General features: G+C 39.3%; 1 protein-coding gene across 2 annotated transcripts in view; it reads left to right on the forward strand.

Moving 5' to 3' along the window:
- Positions 1 to 17524, forward strand: part of HIBADH (3-hydroxyisobutyrate dehydrogenase) — a 255954-nt gene extending 238430 nt beyond the window's left edge. For both annotated transcript variants that reach the window (XR_011256702.1, XM_069588128.1), the window contains one exon: positions 17268 to 17524. Coding sequence is in view for 1 of the 2 variants with exons in the window: in XM_069588128.1 (XP_069444229.1) it covers positions 17268 to 17508 (241 nt within the window). In the remaining variant the exon portion in view is untranslated. The remainder of the gene's footprint in view (positions 1 to 17267) is intronic.
- The last annotated feature ends 3144 nt before the right edge of the window (positions 17525 to 20668 follow it).

Below are 20668 nucleotides of genomic sequence, written 5' to 3' on the forward strand. Positions count from 1 at the left end.
ATTTATTTAGCTCTTGCACACCATCAATATATTTTACAAGTTTAATACCCAAATTATAGCTGGCCCACCCATTTATGGCCCCATAAATGAGTCCTGACTTACCAGTGTGAATTCTTGTTCCTGGCAGTGTCAGATTTAGATTGGATTTGGATCTATTGCTTTTATCCTTATCAGACATTTCGAGGCTGATATTTTATTGCTATATTTAAAATGGAAAGTGCTTTAAAATAGACTTGGGAGGGAGCACAACTGATTCCTGCCCCGATATGTCATTTCCTGACTTAACATGCTACTATAATCTAGGTTAAAGGGTTGGAAGTCCACATAGAATCCTTCTCTACTGAAGATTTCCCCCGACACAGAGAATTTTCCTGGAGGAAAGTGAGTGATTATAAAAAGAACGACTTTAATCTTAAGTAAGAGTAGCTGAAGCTTTCAGTAGTAAAACTGACAGGCAATTTCCATGCCTATATACTTTGTAAGTCAAATGAATAATAAAGAATATAAATGAAACACATCTAGCCATTTCTTAAGTGTTAAAGTGTATATGGCACTAAATTGCCAAGGCTTGTTTTTCAAGGGCTGAATTTTATAAAATATGTAGAACCAACCAATAAATTAACGGCAGAAGACTAACAAATCAAACCTAGGCAACAGCTTCCACTTACAGTTATAAAAAGTATTATAGCTCTGAGATGAGAAACTCCATGGTTACAAATATGAAAACAAATGCAAGAGATGACTGATGGTGCCTCAAATTACAATAATATCAGATGGTGGTTTTCAAAAAGTTGCCCAAATGACTTTTTTTTTAACCTGTTTATAATACTTTTTAAAAAAATTTACTTGGCTATTGTTCTTTTAAAATCATTTTTATAGAAAGTTTTTTAGCAGCCTATAATATAAACTTGAATATGAGGTTCATGAGAACCAGATCAGCTCTGCTGAAAGAAAAGAGGGACATGAGTTCTCAGCCCTTGTAGTGGCCCTAAGAGACAAGAAGTGCAAGCCACTCCTCGGAGCTTATGTTCTCACTTGAAAAGTGAGCCCGTCTCACAGAAACAGAGTGGGGGAAAGTGCTTTGGAAGAGAAACATGCTATTTGGTATGAAGAGAAATTATTGAGACAAAAGAAGAAAGCTTTGAAGAACTCAGAGTCATTTTTAAAACTCTGTAGCTTTAAAGGTTTACAGTTCCAGCTACAGCCCTCCAGCCCCAGCACTGCCCCTGCACATCTTCCTTCAGGCCAGCCACACACATTAAAATGTGGCATTCCTAATGCAAAAATGGGATCGAACTGAGCCTCCTGCATTGGTAGGCAGATTCTTTACCACTGAGCCACCAGGGAAGCCCCTTATGCCCCGTGCAATAGAGCAGATTTCAATGAGTGTTCACTGTTGCCAAATTTTAAAAGTTGGATGGCAATGAATACATGTTTTCATTTATTGTATTACCTGGGTAGAACATTAGTGGGAGAAGGCAAGTTACTTTTTAAAAACCATGGACTAGAAATTTAAATATATTTTTTCATGTACAATGCTACTTTATGTGAGTAGTGAATGAGTTCACCTTTGAAGAAATAGCAGGTTTTGGATGAAACCCATGAATTTCTATATTCCGTGCAACCTGGTGCTTAAATCTAGAGAGGAAAAAATGACTAGGTTGTGGAAGAATAAGGAAATAGGGGTGAGTTTATTAAGATTTCTTAAATATTCCTGGAACATAGGCAGGTATTTGGAAAATCTTCTTACTCACTGAAGAATGATGCCTGAGGGATAAAAAGACCTTTTTCCATTTTTGCTATTTTCCTCATTTCCCTTTCTCTTCCCAGCTTAGCATTCCTAGAGTTCCCAGGTTTATAAAATACTTAATGAAAAAACAAGACCACATAGCTGCTCTTGTTGGTCCATGATTTTTTTTTCTTATTTTGCACCTGTATAGAAATATTTTCAGTTCAACTGTAAAAATTAGTATGAGCTATCAGGGAAGCATTGTAATTCAGGAGCAAGGAAGCTGGAGATACTGACAGGTAAATATTTAATAGTCAAAGGCACGTTCTCTCTTCAGATCCATACTCTTTTCCTTCATATCTTTTGGAGCTAAATACTTTGGAAATAAAAGTAGCTTCTCAAAACCTAAAATACATTCAGAAGAGGCAAATCCTCAGAGACAGAGAGTAGATTAGTGGTTGCCAGGGGATGGGGGAAGAGGAAATGAGGAGTTATCTCTTGATGAGTTTGAGGTGTTCTTTGGTGATGATGAAAAAGCTTTGAAAACTAGGGAGAAAGTGGTGATTGTACAACACTGTGAATGCATTGAATGCCACTGAATTTAACACCTTGGAATGGTTTTAGTTCTATGCTATGTGAACTGAGCCTCGGTTTCTTACAAAAGTAAAACACTTCTCCCAGACTTCATTCACTTTTCATTCTACAGCCAATTTTCTTATGAGACAGAGGTTCAGGGATGTTTTAAGAAAATTCACATCACCAAATGGGTCTAAAGAAAAGAGTTTAACAATTAGCCAATTAGTCCATTCAATAGCCATTATTTGAGACAGAAGAGTGTTTTTTCTCAACTACCTAAAAAGACTTCATAGAATTGATGCTTTCAAATCATGGTGTTGGAGAAGACCCTTCAGAGTCCCTTGGACTGCAAGGATCAAGCCAGTCAATCAATCCTAAAGGAAATCAACACTGATTGGAAGGACTGATGCTGAAGCTGATGCTCAAATACTTTGGCCACCTGATGCAAAGAGCTGACTCACTGGAAAAGACCCTGATGATGGGAAAGATTGAGGGCAGGAGAAGGGGGCGACAGAGGATGAGATGGTTAGATATCATCACCAACTCAAGGGCATGAATCTGAGCAAAATCTGGGAAATAGTGGAGGACAGGGAGCCTGGCATGCTGTAGTCCATGGGGTTAAAAAGAGTTGGACACTACTTAGTGCCTGAAAAACAACAACAATAATATCTTCCCTAGGTAAAGACAGTAAATACATCTCTCTCTAAATGAGATTTCCTCACACAGCAAGAACCACACTGAGACAGAGCTGCCAGAAGTAGAAGCGTCCTGTTGTGCTAGGAACTCATGTGTAAATGGCTTTGGCTGTTTGAGGGAACATCTCTGTTGGCCAGAATGACAGGGCCCCGTAGGATGCCCAGTGGTCCATCTCCAGTGATGAACTCTACTACTTTGTCCAACTTCAAAGGATCAGGCAACAGACATGAGTGGCACCCTTTATCCCTTCAGTGTGAGCTGGACCCACCAGACCCACAGTGCTTGACTTGTAATGCAGGTGCTACATGAGCCAGTAATTAAAGAAATGCCCAAGTCACACGTGCCAGACTATTACACAATCCAGCCCTGATGGGGGCTTAAATATACCTATTTATGAATGTTCCACTCTGTCAAATGCATGCAAAGCAGAACTGCTAAGGTATGAGCTAACTGACTTGATCAATGTTTCTAGTTCTCACCAGATCTTTATTTTTGAAAAAAACAGCCAAAGCCTGTCTACATTTTTAAAGTATATATTCAGTTAGAATCTTTCGTCACAGCAATTGTGACAGATGTATAACCCCGACTGGCTTGGTGCCTTAACTGCATGGATTTCCGAATCTCCATAAACCCTTATTTACTAACCCACAAATGCCCAGCTGGCGTGTCCATTCTAAGGTTTAGATTTACCTGGTATATAATTAGAGGTAAACTGTTGGTTTGTTTTCCAGTAAAAACATATAGCATACAATAAAATTGAGAAAACCTGTCAGCACTTTTTGTAATATCATAGATGCATAGAACCAGAGACCATAGGGAGCTTATATTCCAAATGTCCTCATTTTTAAAATGAAGTGCAGAGAGATTAAATGACTTCTCCAAAGTCCTAGTGGGTTAGTGATGGTGTCAGATTAGAAGCCAGGTCTCTGATCCCACTTCGTTGGTTGTGATCTACCACGCTGCCCTTCCTCACTTAAGAAGCTCTGAAGCCAAGAAATGATGCAATTCCAGAAATATACCATGATATCACACTTTAAATTATTTTTCCACACAAAGTATAATGGAAAAAAAAAAAAAAAACCCACAACAGTACCTTAGAAATCTGTATCACGTCTCACACATGCCTCTCCCCTGGCATTAGGCAAACCCAGCAGGCCTAGGCCTTGCTGAAACCTTAAAACAAACCAGGCCAATTCTGAGGTCTAGACAGGCCCCAGACACGGTTTCCCGAAGCTTTGAAATGCGATTTAGAACTGGATAATTTAGAGGCAATTTAACCCAGAGACCAAACTGACATTCAGAACATTTATTTTGAAAACATTTTTAAAGCATCTATTCACCCCTTTAAAACATGATTTTGTGCTTTACTTGGGGCAGACCAACTAAAATTGCAGTGACTAAGGTTCAGATTCACTAACTCTTGGTAAGCTCTAAACCCAAAAAGTGCAGCCTCCTTCCCAGTCCACTTACCCAGGATCCAGGAGAAACTTGCTTTGTCAAAAAAGATTCTAAAAATCATGTTCAATTTTTACATTGTTTCCACAGCAGTGAAGGGTTATACTTTTAGGTTGTATTTATTCAAGAGTCCCAGGAACAATTTCAACTACAACTTTTGTTCATGGCAGCCAAATTCTCCAATTATGCTAAAGATTATTGGGGCAGAACTCAGTCTTACAATTAGTGATTTTTCTTTTTAAGTGAAAAAGTGAGTGCTCTCCAGATTTCTGTTTTAGGAGACAAAGACTGAGCCACAGTTTCCTCATCTTTATAAAGCAACCAGGAGCCACAATTAGAAAATACCAGAAATTCTATCGCAATCTAAATGCTGCATGTTGAGTGGAATTCTCAGTATGTGGGGAAAGCCATCATTTCTTATTCAGATTCATTTTCCTTTAAGGATACAGCTCAGCACATCAGGGTAATTTTATTTTTCAAATAAATGTAAGTGTTAGGACAGGTTAGCCAAAGGTATCTGAGAGCGTCAGAATATGCTATGTCACAAATGAGAGTAAATAGATGGTTCTTAAAGTTTAGATCTTGAGAAAGCACAGTTCAACTCTCTCGACAATGTATGATTCTCATTAATTATCTTACAATATAAATGTAGAAAATAGCATCAGGCTGTGATGGCTCTGCAATCTCTGGGCTCTTTCTTTTAACTCTTATTAGCCATTTTAAATTCAGCTTTTTAAGTCTTAGTCCGATTGCCCTTCGGGAACAATAAAGTGGCAATTAGGTAGGACAAAGGCATGGAATAGACACAATTACTTATTGCCATAGTAAAAGAAAAAAGATGGGTCTATGAACCTATCAAGAAAACCTGCAAAATGGAATGGGCAGCTGGACCTTATGAAAAATATATCCAAATATTTGCAGAATGTATTTTTGGCTACCTCCCTATAGAGATATTAAAACCATTTTCTTTTATTGGAGAATTTACTACCATTACATTTTATATTAATTTAATGACTTTGATCAGGCAATCATCATTTATTTGCCTAAATTACCAGTCCCTTAATACTTCATTGGCAAAGAGAAAATATTTCATAGAACATGAGGCAAAGCCTCTAATTACTATTAGAGCATAATTTAAAACAACTTCAACAGGTATTGTAATTTTGACCAATTGGGTTACTAATCTGGAGAATCAGTTACCTCCCAGACCCCTTCAATTTGCTGCCTCCTTTAATTGGCAGTGGCTGTCCAATTACACATCTGGCAGAGTCATAATATTTGCATCTGTAAATAGCCAACCAATCAGCCAACTGAGCCTGGTTATCAGGCAACAATCATGTAGTTTTGAAAACTTTGATAAATTTGTGGGTCAAATTATTTCTGTAATTTGGATCAAATTATTCACAAACTTTTCTCCTCCCACCGTTCATCTTAAAATTTCCAAATTTTAAAGAAATTTTATTCACATGATTCATTGGTTTCCCTCCTTTCTATGACCCCAATTTCAAGACACTCAATATCAAAAAAAAAAAAAAAAAAAGAAAGAAAGAAAGAAAAAAATCAAAGGAAACCACCTGCTTATGGCAAAAACAGAAAATTAAATACCACCCAATGCTGTAAGGTGAAACTAGTACAATCTTGTACTACCGATCACAATGTGTCAACTATGCAAACCTTTGAAAAGCAACAGGGCCACGGGAGCCATAAAATGCCCATTCTCTTTGATCCTATAAGACCATGTCTAGAGTTTTATCCTGGGGAAATAATGCCATAGAGGAAAGAAATCTACCTTCCAATGATGTTCTTTCCAATGCTGACTTTAACAAACAGCAACAACAATAAAAAACACAAACAAAAACAGAAACAAAAAAGTCTACATATAGAGTAATATTTAAATAACTCACATCAAATAAAAAAGTAGCCATTCAAAATGGAAATGATTGACTGTGAGGAAAAATATGGAAAGTGTCTATGGTATTAAGTGAACTAAGTAAACTGAAATGAAGTGATTGCAACAAGGTACAGATGAGTGCCCATATTCCTCCTATAAATCAAAAGAAGTAAAATATGGTATAATCTCTAACAGTAAAACCAAGATTCTTTGTGACCTAAAGAGGAGCTATCACACCCATTTGGGAGGCTGGAGATGGCATGGAAGCTTGCATTCAAGGGCTCCAGAAAGTTGAGAAGGGGTTACTTACCATAGTTCAGTGCCAAGGAAAATGTGTGCTATACCTGGGCACCATCAAGGATTCCATTTGGCTGACTTGGGGGCACGTAAACAGGAAAGGTGATCCACCTGCCTGGAAGGCGAGGCCAGCATCTTACTGGGAAGAGCTAAAGGTTTAGGTTTATTTCTGCAAACAGTGAGGGGAGATAAACATTTAGAAAAGAGGGAGGCTGCATGCTATTGGCAGACAGAATTGGGGGAACTGGGTTTGAATCTCGCCTCTGTCCTGTGGTACCTCTGTGGTCTTGGGCAAGTGCCTTAAGCATTTTGAGACCTGATTTTCTCATCTCTGCAATGGTAGTTATACTTACTTATTAGGGTGATTGTGGGAATTAAAGGCAATATATATAAGGTACCTGGTACCTAACAAGTACTGCACAAATTGTACTTATTGTTATTAATAAGAGTAGTCTGATATGAGAAAGCAGTATGGATAAGAGTAAGGAAAAGAAGATGCTATGAGAATCGCTTTAAGTACTCCCTCTGCTGGATTATAACACAAGAAAAAATGGTGTCTGAAGTAAGGTGATGTCTGTGACAAATGGAAAGACGGCACAGAGTCAAGAAACACCGTGGAGAGGGATTTTTCTGGTGATCCAGGTCCAATGGCTAAGACTCTATGCTTCCAGTAAAGGGGCCCTGGGTTCAGTCACTGGTCGGGGAGCTAGGATCCCACATGCCATGAAGCAAATAGGCCCATGTGCCATAACTACTGAGCCCGTGTGCCACAACTAGAGAGTCCATGAGCTGCAATGGAAGACTGCATGATTCAACAAAGACCACACATGCTATAACTAACACCCAACGCAGCCGAATAAATAATTTAAAAAAAGAAAGAAAGAAACACCATGCAGGAGGAACCCATAGGGCTGGGTCAGGATGAAGCCAGGTTTGTGGATGTGAAGTTCATATAATCAAGAAGCTTATGTGATTCTTTTATAAAGAAAAACAATAAAGTGTTAAGTATAAAAGTTACAGTAATACTAATTGTTGGGCTAATAACTGGGCTTCCCTCGTACCTTAGCTGGTAAAGAATCTGCCTGCAATTCAGGAGACCTAGGTTCGATCCCTTAGTGGGGAAGATCCTCTGGAGAAGAAAATGGCAATGCACTCCAATATTCTTGCCTGGAAAATCTCACGGACAGAGGAGCCTGGCAGGCTATAGTCCATGGGGTGACAAAGAGTTGGACATAACTTAGCAACTAAACCATAGGTGTGAACATTTATTTAGAATGAGAAAAAAATCATAACAAATTACAAAATCGAGAAACTTGACAAACACCACTAGCGTCACAAAAAAGCATATTTTAGAAATGAACTGCCTGACAAACCTCTAAAATTCTTATCTTTGTACATTTTTGGCTGTACACTCGATTGCATCTTCATATGGCCAATATCTTATAATACAATTTTCTATGGAAAGAGTAGGAAGAAACTTCAGTCTCTCTTTTAGCATGGGTGACCAAAATTTGTTTTATATTAATGCTAGTTTTAAAAAATTTTGGCTCATAACTCATTATTAGTGCTGTCATATAAATTTTTAGGCTTGTTTAAAGTTACAAAATATTTCTAGTAAGTTTCCTTTAAGTGTAAATAGTTAAAGATGAACCTAATATTTATAGATCTGCTATCAGTTTGTGCCATACAAACATAGGCTGATGAACTCTATTTTTCATTATTCATATTGCTGTTGTTCAGTCACTAAGTTGTGTCCTATTTTTTGAAACCGCATGGACTGCAGTGTGCCAGGCTCCCCCGCCTTCACCATCTCCTGAAATTTGCTCCAATTCGTGTTCTCTGTGTCAGTGATGCCAAGCAACCATCTCATCCTCTGTTGCCCTCTCCTCCTCCTGCCCTCAATCTTTCCCAGCATCAGAGTCTTTTCCAATGAGTTGGCTCTTCACATCAGGTGGCCAAAGTACTGTAGCTTCAGCTTCAGCATCAATCCTTCCAATGAATATTCAGGACTGATTTCGTTAAGGATTGACTGGTTTGATCTCCTTGCTGTCAAAGGGACTCTTAAGAGTCTTCTCCAGCACCACAATTCGAAAGTATCAATTCTTCAGTGCTCAGCCTTCTTTATGGTCCAACTCTCACATCCATCGGAGAAGACAATGGCACCCCACTCCAGTACTCTTGCCTGGAAAACCCCACGGACGGAGGAGCCTGTTGGGGTGCAGTCCATGGGGTCACTAAGAGTCAGACACAACTGAGGGACTTCACTTTCACTTTTCACTTTCATGCATTAGAGAAGGAAATGGCAACCCACTCCAGTGTTCTTGCCTGGAGAATCCCAAGGACAGGGGAGCCTGGTGGGCTGCCATCTATGGGGTCGCACAGAGTCGGACATGACTGAAGCGACTTAGCAGCAGCAGCAGCTCACATCCATACATGACTACTGGAAAAACCACAGCTTTGACTAGATGAACCTTTGTTGGCAAAGTAATGTCTGCTTTTTAAAAATGTGCTATCTAGGTTTGTCATAGCTTTCCTTCCAGGGAGCAAGCATCTTTTAATTTCATGGCTACATTCACCATCTGCAGTGATTTTAGAGCCCAGGAAAATATAATCTGTCACTGTTTCCGTTGTTTCTCCATCTATTTGCCATGAAGTGATGGGACAGATGCCATGATCTTAGTTTTTTGAATGCTGAGTTTTAGGCCACCTTTTTCACTCTCCTCTTTCACCTTCATCAAGAGGTGGTTTACGTGTTCTCTTACCAAAAAAAAATAAAATGTATGGTGGATTCATAATTGCATACACTACATTTTAGAGTACATTCTTGATAGGAGAGAACTATTATGTTGACCAGGGGTTGATGAGAAGTGACTCCTCGGCTTACAACTTTACATGCCTGGCAACTGAAAGATTCCACACATTCACGTGTGTTTTCCTCCCCACTCGCACAGCATGATGCACTTCTGGCCTTGCTTCTTTATGTTATAAGGTCGATGATTCTGCACAGTGGGCAGTAGGAATATACTGGAAGGCATTCCCTATTTTGGGACAACTTGCACTAACTAAATATAAACAGAAGTGCCTCCAGAACACATAAACATGTCCCATTAAACCCAAATGAATGAATCCCCAAACTCAATTTGACAACCCTCTTGCCCAGTCTCCAACGTGGCACCTGACAAGAGGGCAAGAGTGGCTGAGGAGAGGGCACAGTGGAAAGAAACATCAGCTGAAATATCTTATTTTCCCCAATTTTACAAAAATCTCATATGCTTTTACAAAAACACATTGCTGGGCTGCTGCCAGAGATCTGTGCACAAGAGAAGCCCTGAACTAAAGCTTCATCTGCTTCATGGAAAATGTCTGTTTCAGCAATGATTGAATATTGTAAGTGGACAATGAAGCAGGCAGTAAGGTTAGGAGCACCAGTAAGTGGGAAAATTATAATGCCATTAAGGCAAGAAAGAAAATCAAGGTGAAAGGGATGGGGTTAGTTTTGTTGTATTGTAGAATCGTTAAAAAAATATATAATAGCAAGTTTTCTCATAACTATAGTGAGTTTAAGATTCTGTGGGACCTCCAAGACCTGACAAGTCTGTGGGACTGTCAAGGTGGTAAAATTACTTAACGAGGGCCTAAAATGAGAGATTCTCTGAGTAACTGAAAATATTCTTCTGAGTTCTCAGCCTGTACCTACAATATTTATTTCCATTTTGGGCTCTTTCATTAATTCCTGACTTGGCCAGTCTACCATCTACTGAAAGCAAACATTGTAACTGATAGTTGCTAAACAACAGCAACAAAAATCTGTACCCTGAGATTATGATGGTTGGGGTGTGGGTAAAGAACTTGACATAAAGCTTCAGTAAAATTGCAAAGTCCTACTTTCTATCTGTCTTAAATAATTCACGGAGCCTTTGGTGTTTTTAAAAGAGTCCTATGACACAGAACCAGCAGGAATCTCCATTTACTGTTCTTTCTCTGCCAATTCTAGCTTGGAATAAAAATAAAAGAGATGATAGATAGTTCACTTATTATCTTGGTCTTCATTTAGGCCATTTTATCTACAGTGCAAACAGAGTAATCAGAGGATGAATCAACAGTGAGGGCCATTGTGGCTACTGTACACGACTGTAAATTCCTGCTCATTGAGGCTGACATTGCTTGACAGTCTATTTTTCATGTATATTACTTTTGCTATCTATTCGAGTCCTTGTCTATTGATAGTTAATGCATCTTCTGTATTGTTCCATGAAGCAATTGTGGTTATCTGGTAACAATACAATGATATAAGGAATTAAACATTAGTAGGCAATTTATAAAAGAGCTGAAATTTTACATTCCAATAGATAAAATTGAAAAATGGAACACATAAAAGGCAATAAGAATTGGAAGGCTGTTTCTCACTGACTGTGTAAATCAGACTCTCTCTGAATCCTTTTAGTGTTGTCTAAGGATTAACAGAAGTTAAAACCTTAATGTCTCCAATGGAAACTGGGGAATACTAGCTGGCATGAAAAGAAAACTGTAAAACAATCTTTGTTTTGCCCTTTGGGGAGAAAACCTCGAGTAACTGGTCTGGTTTCAACTGATAAGATAAGAAAAAGAGTAAACTGGTGGGATCTGAACCAACTCTAAACATATCATTCTTGTAGGATTTGATAATACTCATTTAAAAAAACCTATTCTCTTTATTGTTCATTTCTGATGGAGGCATGTATCTCTTGCTAGCTGCTGGATTTATTAATATCTGTATCATAGATCTGTAGTTTCACAATGTAGGGAGAAATCTCTTATCACAAAATTCTGGCCTAAATAGATTTAAGATCTTAATCTTGCCCACAAAGCCTGTTCTCATGAGCTGGCTTTCCTTCAGCCCAAAATGATCATTAGTCCTCCTCTGCGCCAGCCACTGGCCAGGCAAGGCAACAAGGGTCTGACACAGTGTGGCAATCATAGAGAGATGGATGCTAAGTGGTCTGTTTAGCACTGTTAATTAGTAGTCTAACCCTAACCACATTTCTGATAAAATGTGGTCCACTGGAGAGGGGAATGGCAAACCACTTCATTATTCTTGCCTTGAGAACCCCATGAACAGTATGAAAATGCAAAAAGATAGGACACTGAAAGATGAACTCCCCAGGTCGGTAGGTTGCCAATATGCTACTGGAGAGCAGTGGAGAAATAACTTCAGAAAGAATGAAGAGACAGAACTAAAGCGAAAACAACACCCAGTTGTGGATGTGACTGGTGATGGAAGTAAAGTCTGATGTTGTAAAGAACAATATTGCATAGGAACCTGGAATGTTAGGTCCATGAATTAAGGTAAATTGGAAGTGGTCAAACAGGAGATGGCAAGAGTAAACATCGACATTTTAGAAATCAGTGAACTAAAATGGACTAGAATGGGTGAATTTAACTCAGATGACTATTACATCTACTACTGTAGGCAAGAATTCTTTAGAAGAAATGGAGTAGCCTTCATAGTCAACGAAAGAGTCTGAAATGCAGTACTTGGGTACAATCTCAAAAACGACAGAATGATTTCTGTTCATTTCCAAGGCAAACCGTTCAATATCACGGTAATCCAAGTCTATGCTCCAACCAGTAATGCTGAAGAAGCTGAAGTTGAACAGTTCTAAGACCTAGAAGACCTTCTGGAACTAACACCCAAAAAAGATGTCCTCTTCATTATAGGGGACTGGAATGCAAAAGTAGGAAGTCAAGAGATACCTGGAGTAACAGGCATATTTGGCCTTGGAGTACAAAATGAAGCCAGGCAAAGGCTAACAGAGTTTTGCCAAGAGAATGCACTGGTCATAGCAAACACCCTCTTCCAACAGCACAAGAGAAGACTCTACACATGGACATCACAAGATGGTCAATACCAAAATCAGATTGATTATATTCTTTGCAGCCAAAGAGGGAGAAGCTCTATACAGTCAGGAAAAATAAGACCAGGAGCTGACTGTGGCTCAGATCATGAAGTCCTTATTGCCAAATTCAGACTTAAATTGAATAAAATAGAGAAAACCACTAGACCATTCAGTCATTGACCTAATTCAAATCCCCTCCGATTATACAGTGGACATGACAAGTAAATTACAGGGATTAGATCTGATAGAATGTCTGAAGAACTATGAACGGAGATTCGTGACAATGTATAGGAGGCAGGGATCAAAACCATCCCCAAGAAAAAGAACTGCAAAAAGGCAAAATGGTTGTCTGAGGAGGCCTTACAAATAGCTGAGAAAAGAAGAGAAGCTAAAAACAAAAGAGAAAAGGAAAGATATACCCATTTGGATGTAGACTTCCAAAGAATATCAAGGAGAGATAAGAAAGCTTTCCTCGGTGATCAATGCAAAGAAATAGAGGAAAACAATAGAAAGGGAAAGCCTAGAGATCTCTTCAAGAAAATCAGAGTTACCAAGGGAACATTTCATGCAAAGATGGGCACAATAAAGGACAGAAATGGTATGGACCTAACACAAGCAGAAGATATTAAGAAGAGGTGGCAAGAATACACAGAAAAACTATACAAAAAGATCTTCGGGACCCAGGTAACCACAATGGTGTGATTACCCACCTAGAGCCAGACATCCTGGAGTGCAAAGTCAAGCGGGCCTTAGGAAGCATCACTACAAACAAAGCTAGTGCAGGTGATAGAATTCCAGTTGAACTATTTTAAATCCTAAATGATGATGCTGTTAAAGTATTGCACCCAATATGCCAACAAATTTGGAAAACTCAGCAGTGGCCACAGGACTGGAACTGGTCAGTTTTCATTCCAATCCCAAAGAAAGGCAATGCCAAAGAATGTGGAAACTACTGCACAATTGCACTCATACGCTAGCAAAGTAATGCTCAAAATCCTCCAAGCCAGGCTTCAACAATACATGAACCATGAACTTCCAGATGTTCAAGCTGGATTTCAAAAAGGCAGAGGAACCAGAGATCAAATTGTCCACATCCACTGGATCATCGAAAATCAAGAGAGTTCCAGAAAAACATCTACTTCCATTTTAATGACTATGCCAAAGCCTTTGACTGTGTGGATCACAGCAAAGTGTGGGAAATTCTTAAAGAGATGAGAATACCAAACCACCTGACCTGCCTTCTAAGAAATCTGTATGCAGGTCAAGAAGCAACAGTTAGATCTGGACATGGAACAACACAGACTGGTTCCAAATTGGGAAAGGAGTACATCAAGGCTGTATATTGTCACCCTGCTTATTTAACTTGCATGCAGAGTACATCATGTGAGATGCTGGGCTGGATGAAGTACAAGCTGGAATCAAGATTTCCAGGAGAAATATCAATAACCTCAGATACTAAGATGACACCACCCTTATGGCAGAAAGCAAAGAAAAACTAAAGAGCCTCTTGATGAAAGTGAAAGAGGACAGTGAAAAAGTTGGCTTAAAACTTAACATTCCAAAAACTAAGGTCGTGGCATCCGGTCCCATCACTTCATGGCAAATAGATGGAGAAACAGTGGAAACAGTGGGAGACTATTTTCTGCGGGGCTCTAAAATCACTGCAGATGGTGACTGTAGCCATGAAACTAAAAGACATTTTCTCCTTGGAAGAAAAGCTATGACCAACCTGCTGCTAAGTTGCGTCAGTCATGTCCAACTCTGTGTGACCCCAGAGACAGTAGCTCCCCCATCCCTGGGATTCTCCAGGGAAGAACACTGGAGTGGGCTGCCATTCCCTTCTCTAACACATGAAAGTGAAAGTGAAGATGACCAACCTAGACAGCATATTAAAAAGCAGAGACATTACTTTGCCAACAAAGGTCTGTCTAGTCAAAGCTACGGTTTTTCCAGTAGTCATGTATGGATGTGAGAGTTGGACTATAAAGAAAGCTGAGCACCAAAGAATTGATGCTTTTGAACTGTGGTGTTGGAGAAGACTCTTAAGAGTCCCTTGGACTGCAAAGAGATCCAACCAGTGAATCCTCAAGGAAATCAGTCCTGAATATTCATTGGAAGGACTGATGCTGAAGCTGGAACTCCAATATTTTGGCCACCTTATACAAAGAACCAACTCATTGGAAAAGACCCTGATGCTGGGAAAGATTGAAGGCACAAGGAAAATGGGCAACAGAGGAGGCTGGATGGCATCACTGACTCAGTGGACATGAGTTTAAGCAAGCTCTGGAAGTTGGTGATAGACAAGGAAGCCTGGCAAGCTACAGTCCATGGGGTCGCAAAGAGTTGGACACGACTGAGCAACTGAACTGAACTGAACCAGTGGTTTAGCTAGTGTTGTAACGGTTTGCCCCAGAACTTTGTGGCTAAAACAACAACAATGATTTTATCATCTCTCATGTTTTCTGAAGGTCAGAATTTGGGAAGGGCTTGCCAGGCAGTATAGCTAGGCAGGGACCTATCATAGCTGTAGTCAGATGGTGGTTGGAGCCTCAAAAGCAGAGGGCAAAGTAGGTGAGAGTCGGCCAAGAGTCCCTGTCTCTTTCTGTCTCAGGGCCTATGTGGTTCCTCCCTATGTGCTAGTGTGGGCTTTCCCACAACATGAAGGCCTTTTGCTGATGAGTTCCAAGGAGTGAGATAGAAGCTGAACCACCTTTTATGGATTAGCCTTGGAAGTCACATGGTGACACTTTCACATTCTATTGGTCATACAGTCACAGAAGTCAAATGTCAAGGGAAAGAGACATAGACTCACCTCTCAATAGGAAAAATGTCAGAGAATTTGGGGATCTATTTTCAAACCACCACAGTAAGGAATTTGAATTGACTGGGCTTAGTGACTGATTGGGCTTTCCAGTGCTGCTAGTGGAAAAGAACCCATTTCCCAATGCAGGAGATATGAGTCATGGGTTCAATCCCTGAGTTGGGAAGATCTGGAGGAGGGCACAGCAACACACCCAGAATTCTTGCCTGGAGAATCCCATGGACAGAGGAGCCTGGTGGGCTACAGTTCATAGAGTTGCAAAGAACTGGACATGACTGAAGTGACTTAGCACACACATATGATGATCCCTGTATATAAGCCAGGGATCTGGCCTCTGGATCTTAGTGGAGCTCTAAAGATTAACTTGAAAACACAGGCTTTCTTAACCACAAATGTGGGCTTATTTAATTCTCTTAATCACCTTGTGAAAGACATAAGCAAAACAGGTGTTATTCCTATTTCTACTGACAGCAAAATGGAGGTTGGGACAGTTCAAGTCACTTTCCCCCCAAAACGCTGCTACTAAAGAAGACAGCTCAAATGCAAACCAGGTCTCCTGCTGTGACACCATGATGCGCAGCTTCACCTGGACCTGTTATACATGATGTTCATTATAGTGGGACATTTGGAATAATTGTTAGGTGACAGAATTGTTTGTAATAGAAATAGGCATTCTGGAGAATCAATACTAAATCAAGAGGGTATCATCTGGATAGTATTATGACCATGGTTCCATTGAAGGTATTCATCTGTAGGGTCCTTTTTTTTTTTTTTTTAAGAAATAGCATTAACACGTTTATTACAATAATTTTCCTAGGATGACAGTGTCCTGGGGCATTTCTCCGGACTAGCACCTTATTAATCACTAATAGAGTCCTGGCTTTCATTTTACTCATGTGTCCAGACATTAAGGGAAAAACTGAGAATTTAACCTTCCAGATTCTTGTGGCTAGCTTTATATCCTGTTATTAAGGTACCTCCTTTCTGGGGAGGCACCATCAGGCAGAATAAGAACTCTGCTGGCTGCAAAATGAAGCAAGAGGGACTTTTGCCACTTTTGTCCAAGGCCTTTCCTGGCCCACCTTATTTAAACACAACACATTCACTCCAAACCTCCTTTGATTTACACTGCTGCAGCTCAACTGTTTTGAAAAGCTGATGTTGTGGAATTCTTAAGTCATCTGTGACCTAGGTCACTAAAGACAGGAGCAATTTAGTAAAAGTATTAATTGAAACTCTCCCTGACAAGCCCTACTCCTCCAGATAAAGTTACACATCAAACCCACACAAGCTGCTGGGCTATTCTGAGCAGCCTGAGATTTTCAATATCTCATAAACAGTCCCCTCAATCACTACAATCTAATAAGGCTATAATCATCATTGACACTATAATGATTAAAATGAATAAAACCCATTAAGAAAAGTCATGTTGAGTTATTAAAAGTTTCGCTCTGTGTGATATGTAATCTTTTATCCATTTTTTATGATGAAATCTGTAACCATCTATCCACAAAAGACCATTAATTTACTGCTCTGTGGATGTTACCATGCTCTTTAGTTTAACAGCTTATCATTGATTTCTTGAGGGAGATATTATATTTGGAGAAATACACATGGAACAAAAGCCCGAATGTTGCTGTAAATTTCCCACTGACAGGATGATCAAAGTATTTTGGCCTGGTCTGCAGCCTGAGGCTGGCAAACAAGTTTTCTAGAGCAGAGAGAGCCCTCCAGCTACCAGGCAGCGGATCCATGTTTTTAGGCAAAGCAGATCTTCTAAGGAGAGGTCATGTGCACAACGAGGGGGAGAAACAATAAAATGTCCATTAACTGGAGCCTAGTTAACTGGCTTATTGGCATCTATTAGAAACAAATTGCAAACAAAACTGATCCTATTATAAACTTTTCCTTGTCCCCTCCATCCAGGGCAGTCCTGATTGGCTCAGAAGAGCCCCAACAAATACAATGCTGGCAGACGACTCCTTTATTTGCAAGGAGAAGATTGGTTTGCAGCCAGCAGCAGCCTACAACACTGACCAGCAGACAGCTACAAACCTGGGAGGAGAATGTGGGCCTGCAGAGCCGACAGAGCACTGGAGAGGCAGCTAATGTACTCATGCCTACATTCTTTCACCAGGGACTTTTTTCCCTAAGCAAACAACAATAAAAAAATCTGAATGGAAGAATGTGTACAGAGTGCTGAACTAAGTGGTGGGGGAGCCCGATTCTTAATGTGTACTTTTTCTCATAATGAACTCTTCTCCAATATCTTTACTGCCCATCTCTTATTTAATCTTAATAACAGTAAAACCTTAAAAGATTCTGTGAAGTGAACGAGAGGGTGTTGTCTTTGAAGGCATTCTTCATCTTTCCTGAAATGATTAATAAATGCATCTGCCAGCCTCTGTCTGAACAGACTTGCCAGAGTTCCCCAGCAGGTAACGACAAGGTCCCACAAAACAAAATGAAGATAGTTGCCTTATATTTTTTCAGATTTCCTTATTTTCCAGGTTTGCTTCCCTCATTGAGGTCTTGCTGGGTTTTTTTCCCCCACTTTATCTGAATAACGTTAGGTTATAAATGTCATTCCATAATATACCATCTTTTTTACAAAGGGAAGCCCGTCTTTACCAAAATAATCAAATATTCTTTATGATCCTTTTAAAAGAAAACAGCAACTTTCATTTATAAGGTTGAAGTATAGTTCAAAGCTTGGTGAACAGACATCGATTTTTATCAATCTTTGGAGAGTTCATTTAAATCTACACTATTCCATCATGTAAGACAAAATGGTTGCTAAATGAAATTAAAAGGCAAATTCACCAAGAATAAAAAGGAAATTGCTCTTTATATAACACACCATTAACCTGTGGAAATAACTGCTTCAGGGTATGATTGAAGTGAAGAGCTTAGTAAAAAAATTTTAAATGATGTAAAACTTCTAGAGATCAGTTTTACAGTGGTATTAGTGACTGGTAACTCTTATCAATTCTTACATTTCTGTACATACACTCATACCACAGTTGAAGTCAGGAGGACACTTTACGTGCCCTCAACATACTAACAATTAGTTTATGACAAATAAACACAGCAGTATCTGGTACACAATTAACTTTTTCTGCTGCTCTCATACCTTCCTCTCAGCTTAACTGTATTCATGTTACTAATAACTGTAGTTCAAAGTGAAAATGGGATTAGATGAACTGTTTGACCATTTCCATGCGGCACTCTTTATTCCCCCTCTCTTTTTTCAGGGGGATCAGGATGTAACGCAGTATAAATGGTTATTTGAAAATATCTAAAGGACCTTAAGAGAAACACAAAATCACTTAAACATTCCAATAAAAAGGGGCAGATACGTGGAAGAAAATTTGTGTGTATGTGTGTATAACATAAAATATAAATAAGCCAGAGTAGGGGATAAGGAAATAAGAAAGAAATCATGTAAGTACATCAAAGACTTCTTTTGGTATATCTTCAGAGAAAGTGAAATTGACTTAAATACCTACAAAATTTTAAAAGACATTCATGAATATTTATCATCATGGTAATAGAAGTATAGTTCTTTCTAATCACAGAGGCAGTGAGAATTTGTGACATGAAAGTTTTCTTGGCGTTAATTTGAGCCTTTAATTAATAATAACCTTTTAGAAAGGGGTTGTTTAACTACAAAAACTGGTTAAACAGAAACGATGGGAAAACAAGGACTAGTTGCAGATTTTAGTGAAACTGCATATTGGTAAGCTGTGGTTCTAGAATGTTGAGTCAGCACTTCTGTGATTACAGGTGGGAAGAGCAATAAAATCTTGCTGAGTTTAGTTATAGAAATCATACAGTTTCATAAATGGTATAATGTTGTTCTCAGCAGGTAAATGTTATATTTAATGACATTTGTATTACAACACATACAAATTCTTGAGCTCAAGGTCAACAGAGCCTCCTTCAGTATGAACTGCTGGAGTTCAGGTCCAAGGCTAGAGATGAAAGATTAAGGCTCTGAAGGGATGAGGGGGCAGGGAGAGAAACTGAGATCACAGTAACTTATTAGTTAGGAAAATAATATTTTTCTGGTAGACCATTTGGAGATGTGTGTGGGTTTGAGCTAGTTAGAACTTAAATAGGTGAGAAAGCTTTCTTAGGAGCTAACAGGAGCTTGTGTGAACTTGGTCGTAATGAAGACAGCAAGCCTGCAGTGATGGTGAAGACCCTTAGTGTCCAGGCTTAACTGCGTCAAAATACAAGTCTACGTGATTCTTCATTAGTCCCAGGCCAGTGTACCCCTTCTTAAACCCAGAAGTAGAAGGACAGGTGACACATTTGTACATCTAAACCCCTTCCTGAATGTATTAACTTACAAAAACAGTTTGAAGAGTCTAACTTTGTTGAGATTGTTAATAACTCATCTTTGTTTCATTGAAAATCTATTCATACACTGGAATTCTTCCAAGCGCTTTCCCTTAGAGCCAAGCATGGATATTTTTGTCTATATAAACAGCAGATTATTGCTTCTCTTTTAAAACATCTCTCATATATGGATCTTAATTGTTTACAAAGCACTCTCCCTTGCACCCAATTTTATTTAATCCTCACTGTAAACTTTGAGGTCCTTGTGAGATAGAAAATATTTCCACTGTACAGATAGTGAAACTAAGACTCAGAAGTTGATTCATCACCTGAGGTCACACTGGTAACTGTTGAAGTCAGAAAATAAATTTAGGTCTTCTCTCTCCAAATCATTCCACTCCTGAATGCTGCATGATGCTTAGTAGTCATCTTTCATGACAGTTCATCACTGGTAATCCATTTATGGGTTATATTTCTTTACTCACAAAACATCACAAAAGAAAGTGCTTTAAGAACTGCTACTCCTTTACTCTGGTCCTCCCAAGGCCAACAGTTTGGGAGATAATAGCAGACCCGACTGGTTGTCTACCCAGCAGTTACCCACACTGCCTTTCCTTGCTGAGGGAACCCTGACTGCCTGGGGAGCACTCTCCTATACAATTCATAGGTAAAGCCTGAATAGATCAGGCCATCTCCTTCCAGTGACTGATTTAGGAAAGGGCACATGATGCAATTCTGGCCGATGAAATTCAAGGGAAAGCCTACCAGGAGCCTTTTCTGGGAAGTTTCCTTGATTTTAAAATGAGAAGCATGGCAAGAATGCTCCCCTTCCTTTAATCAACAGCTTGTCACATGACCATGAGAGAAGTCAGTCTAAGAAAGAAGCCAGCTTACTGAGGATAACAGAGAGGTGCAAGGAAGCTGTGTCCTTAATAATGAGTTGACACTGACCCTCAGCCATTCTCTCAGAACTTCTTGTTATA

The sequence above is a fragment of the Ovis canadensis genome, chromosome 4, assembly GCF_042477335.2.
Source record: "Ovis canadensis isolate MfBH-ARS-UI-01 breed Bighorn chromosome 4, ARS-UI_OviCan_v2, whole genome shotgun sequence".
In the NCBI taxonomy this organism is placed as follows: Eukaryota; Metazoa; Chordata; class Mammalia; order Artiodactyla; family Bovidae; genus Ovis; species Ovis canadensis.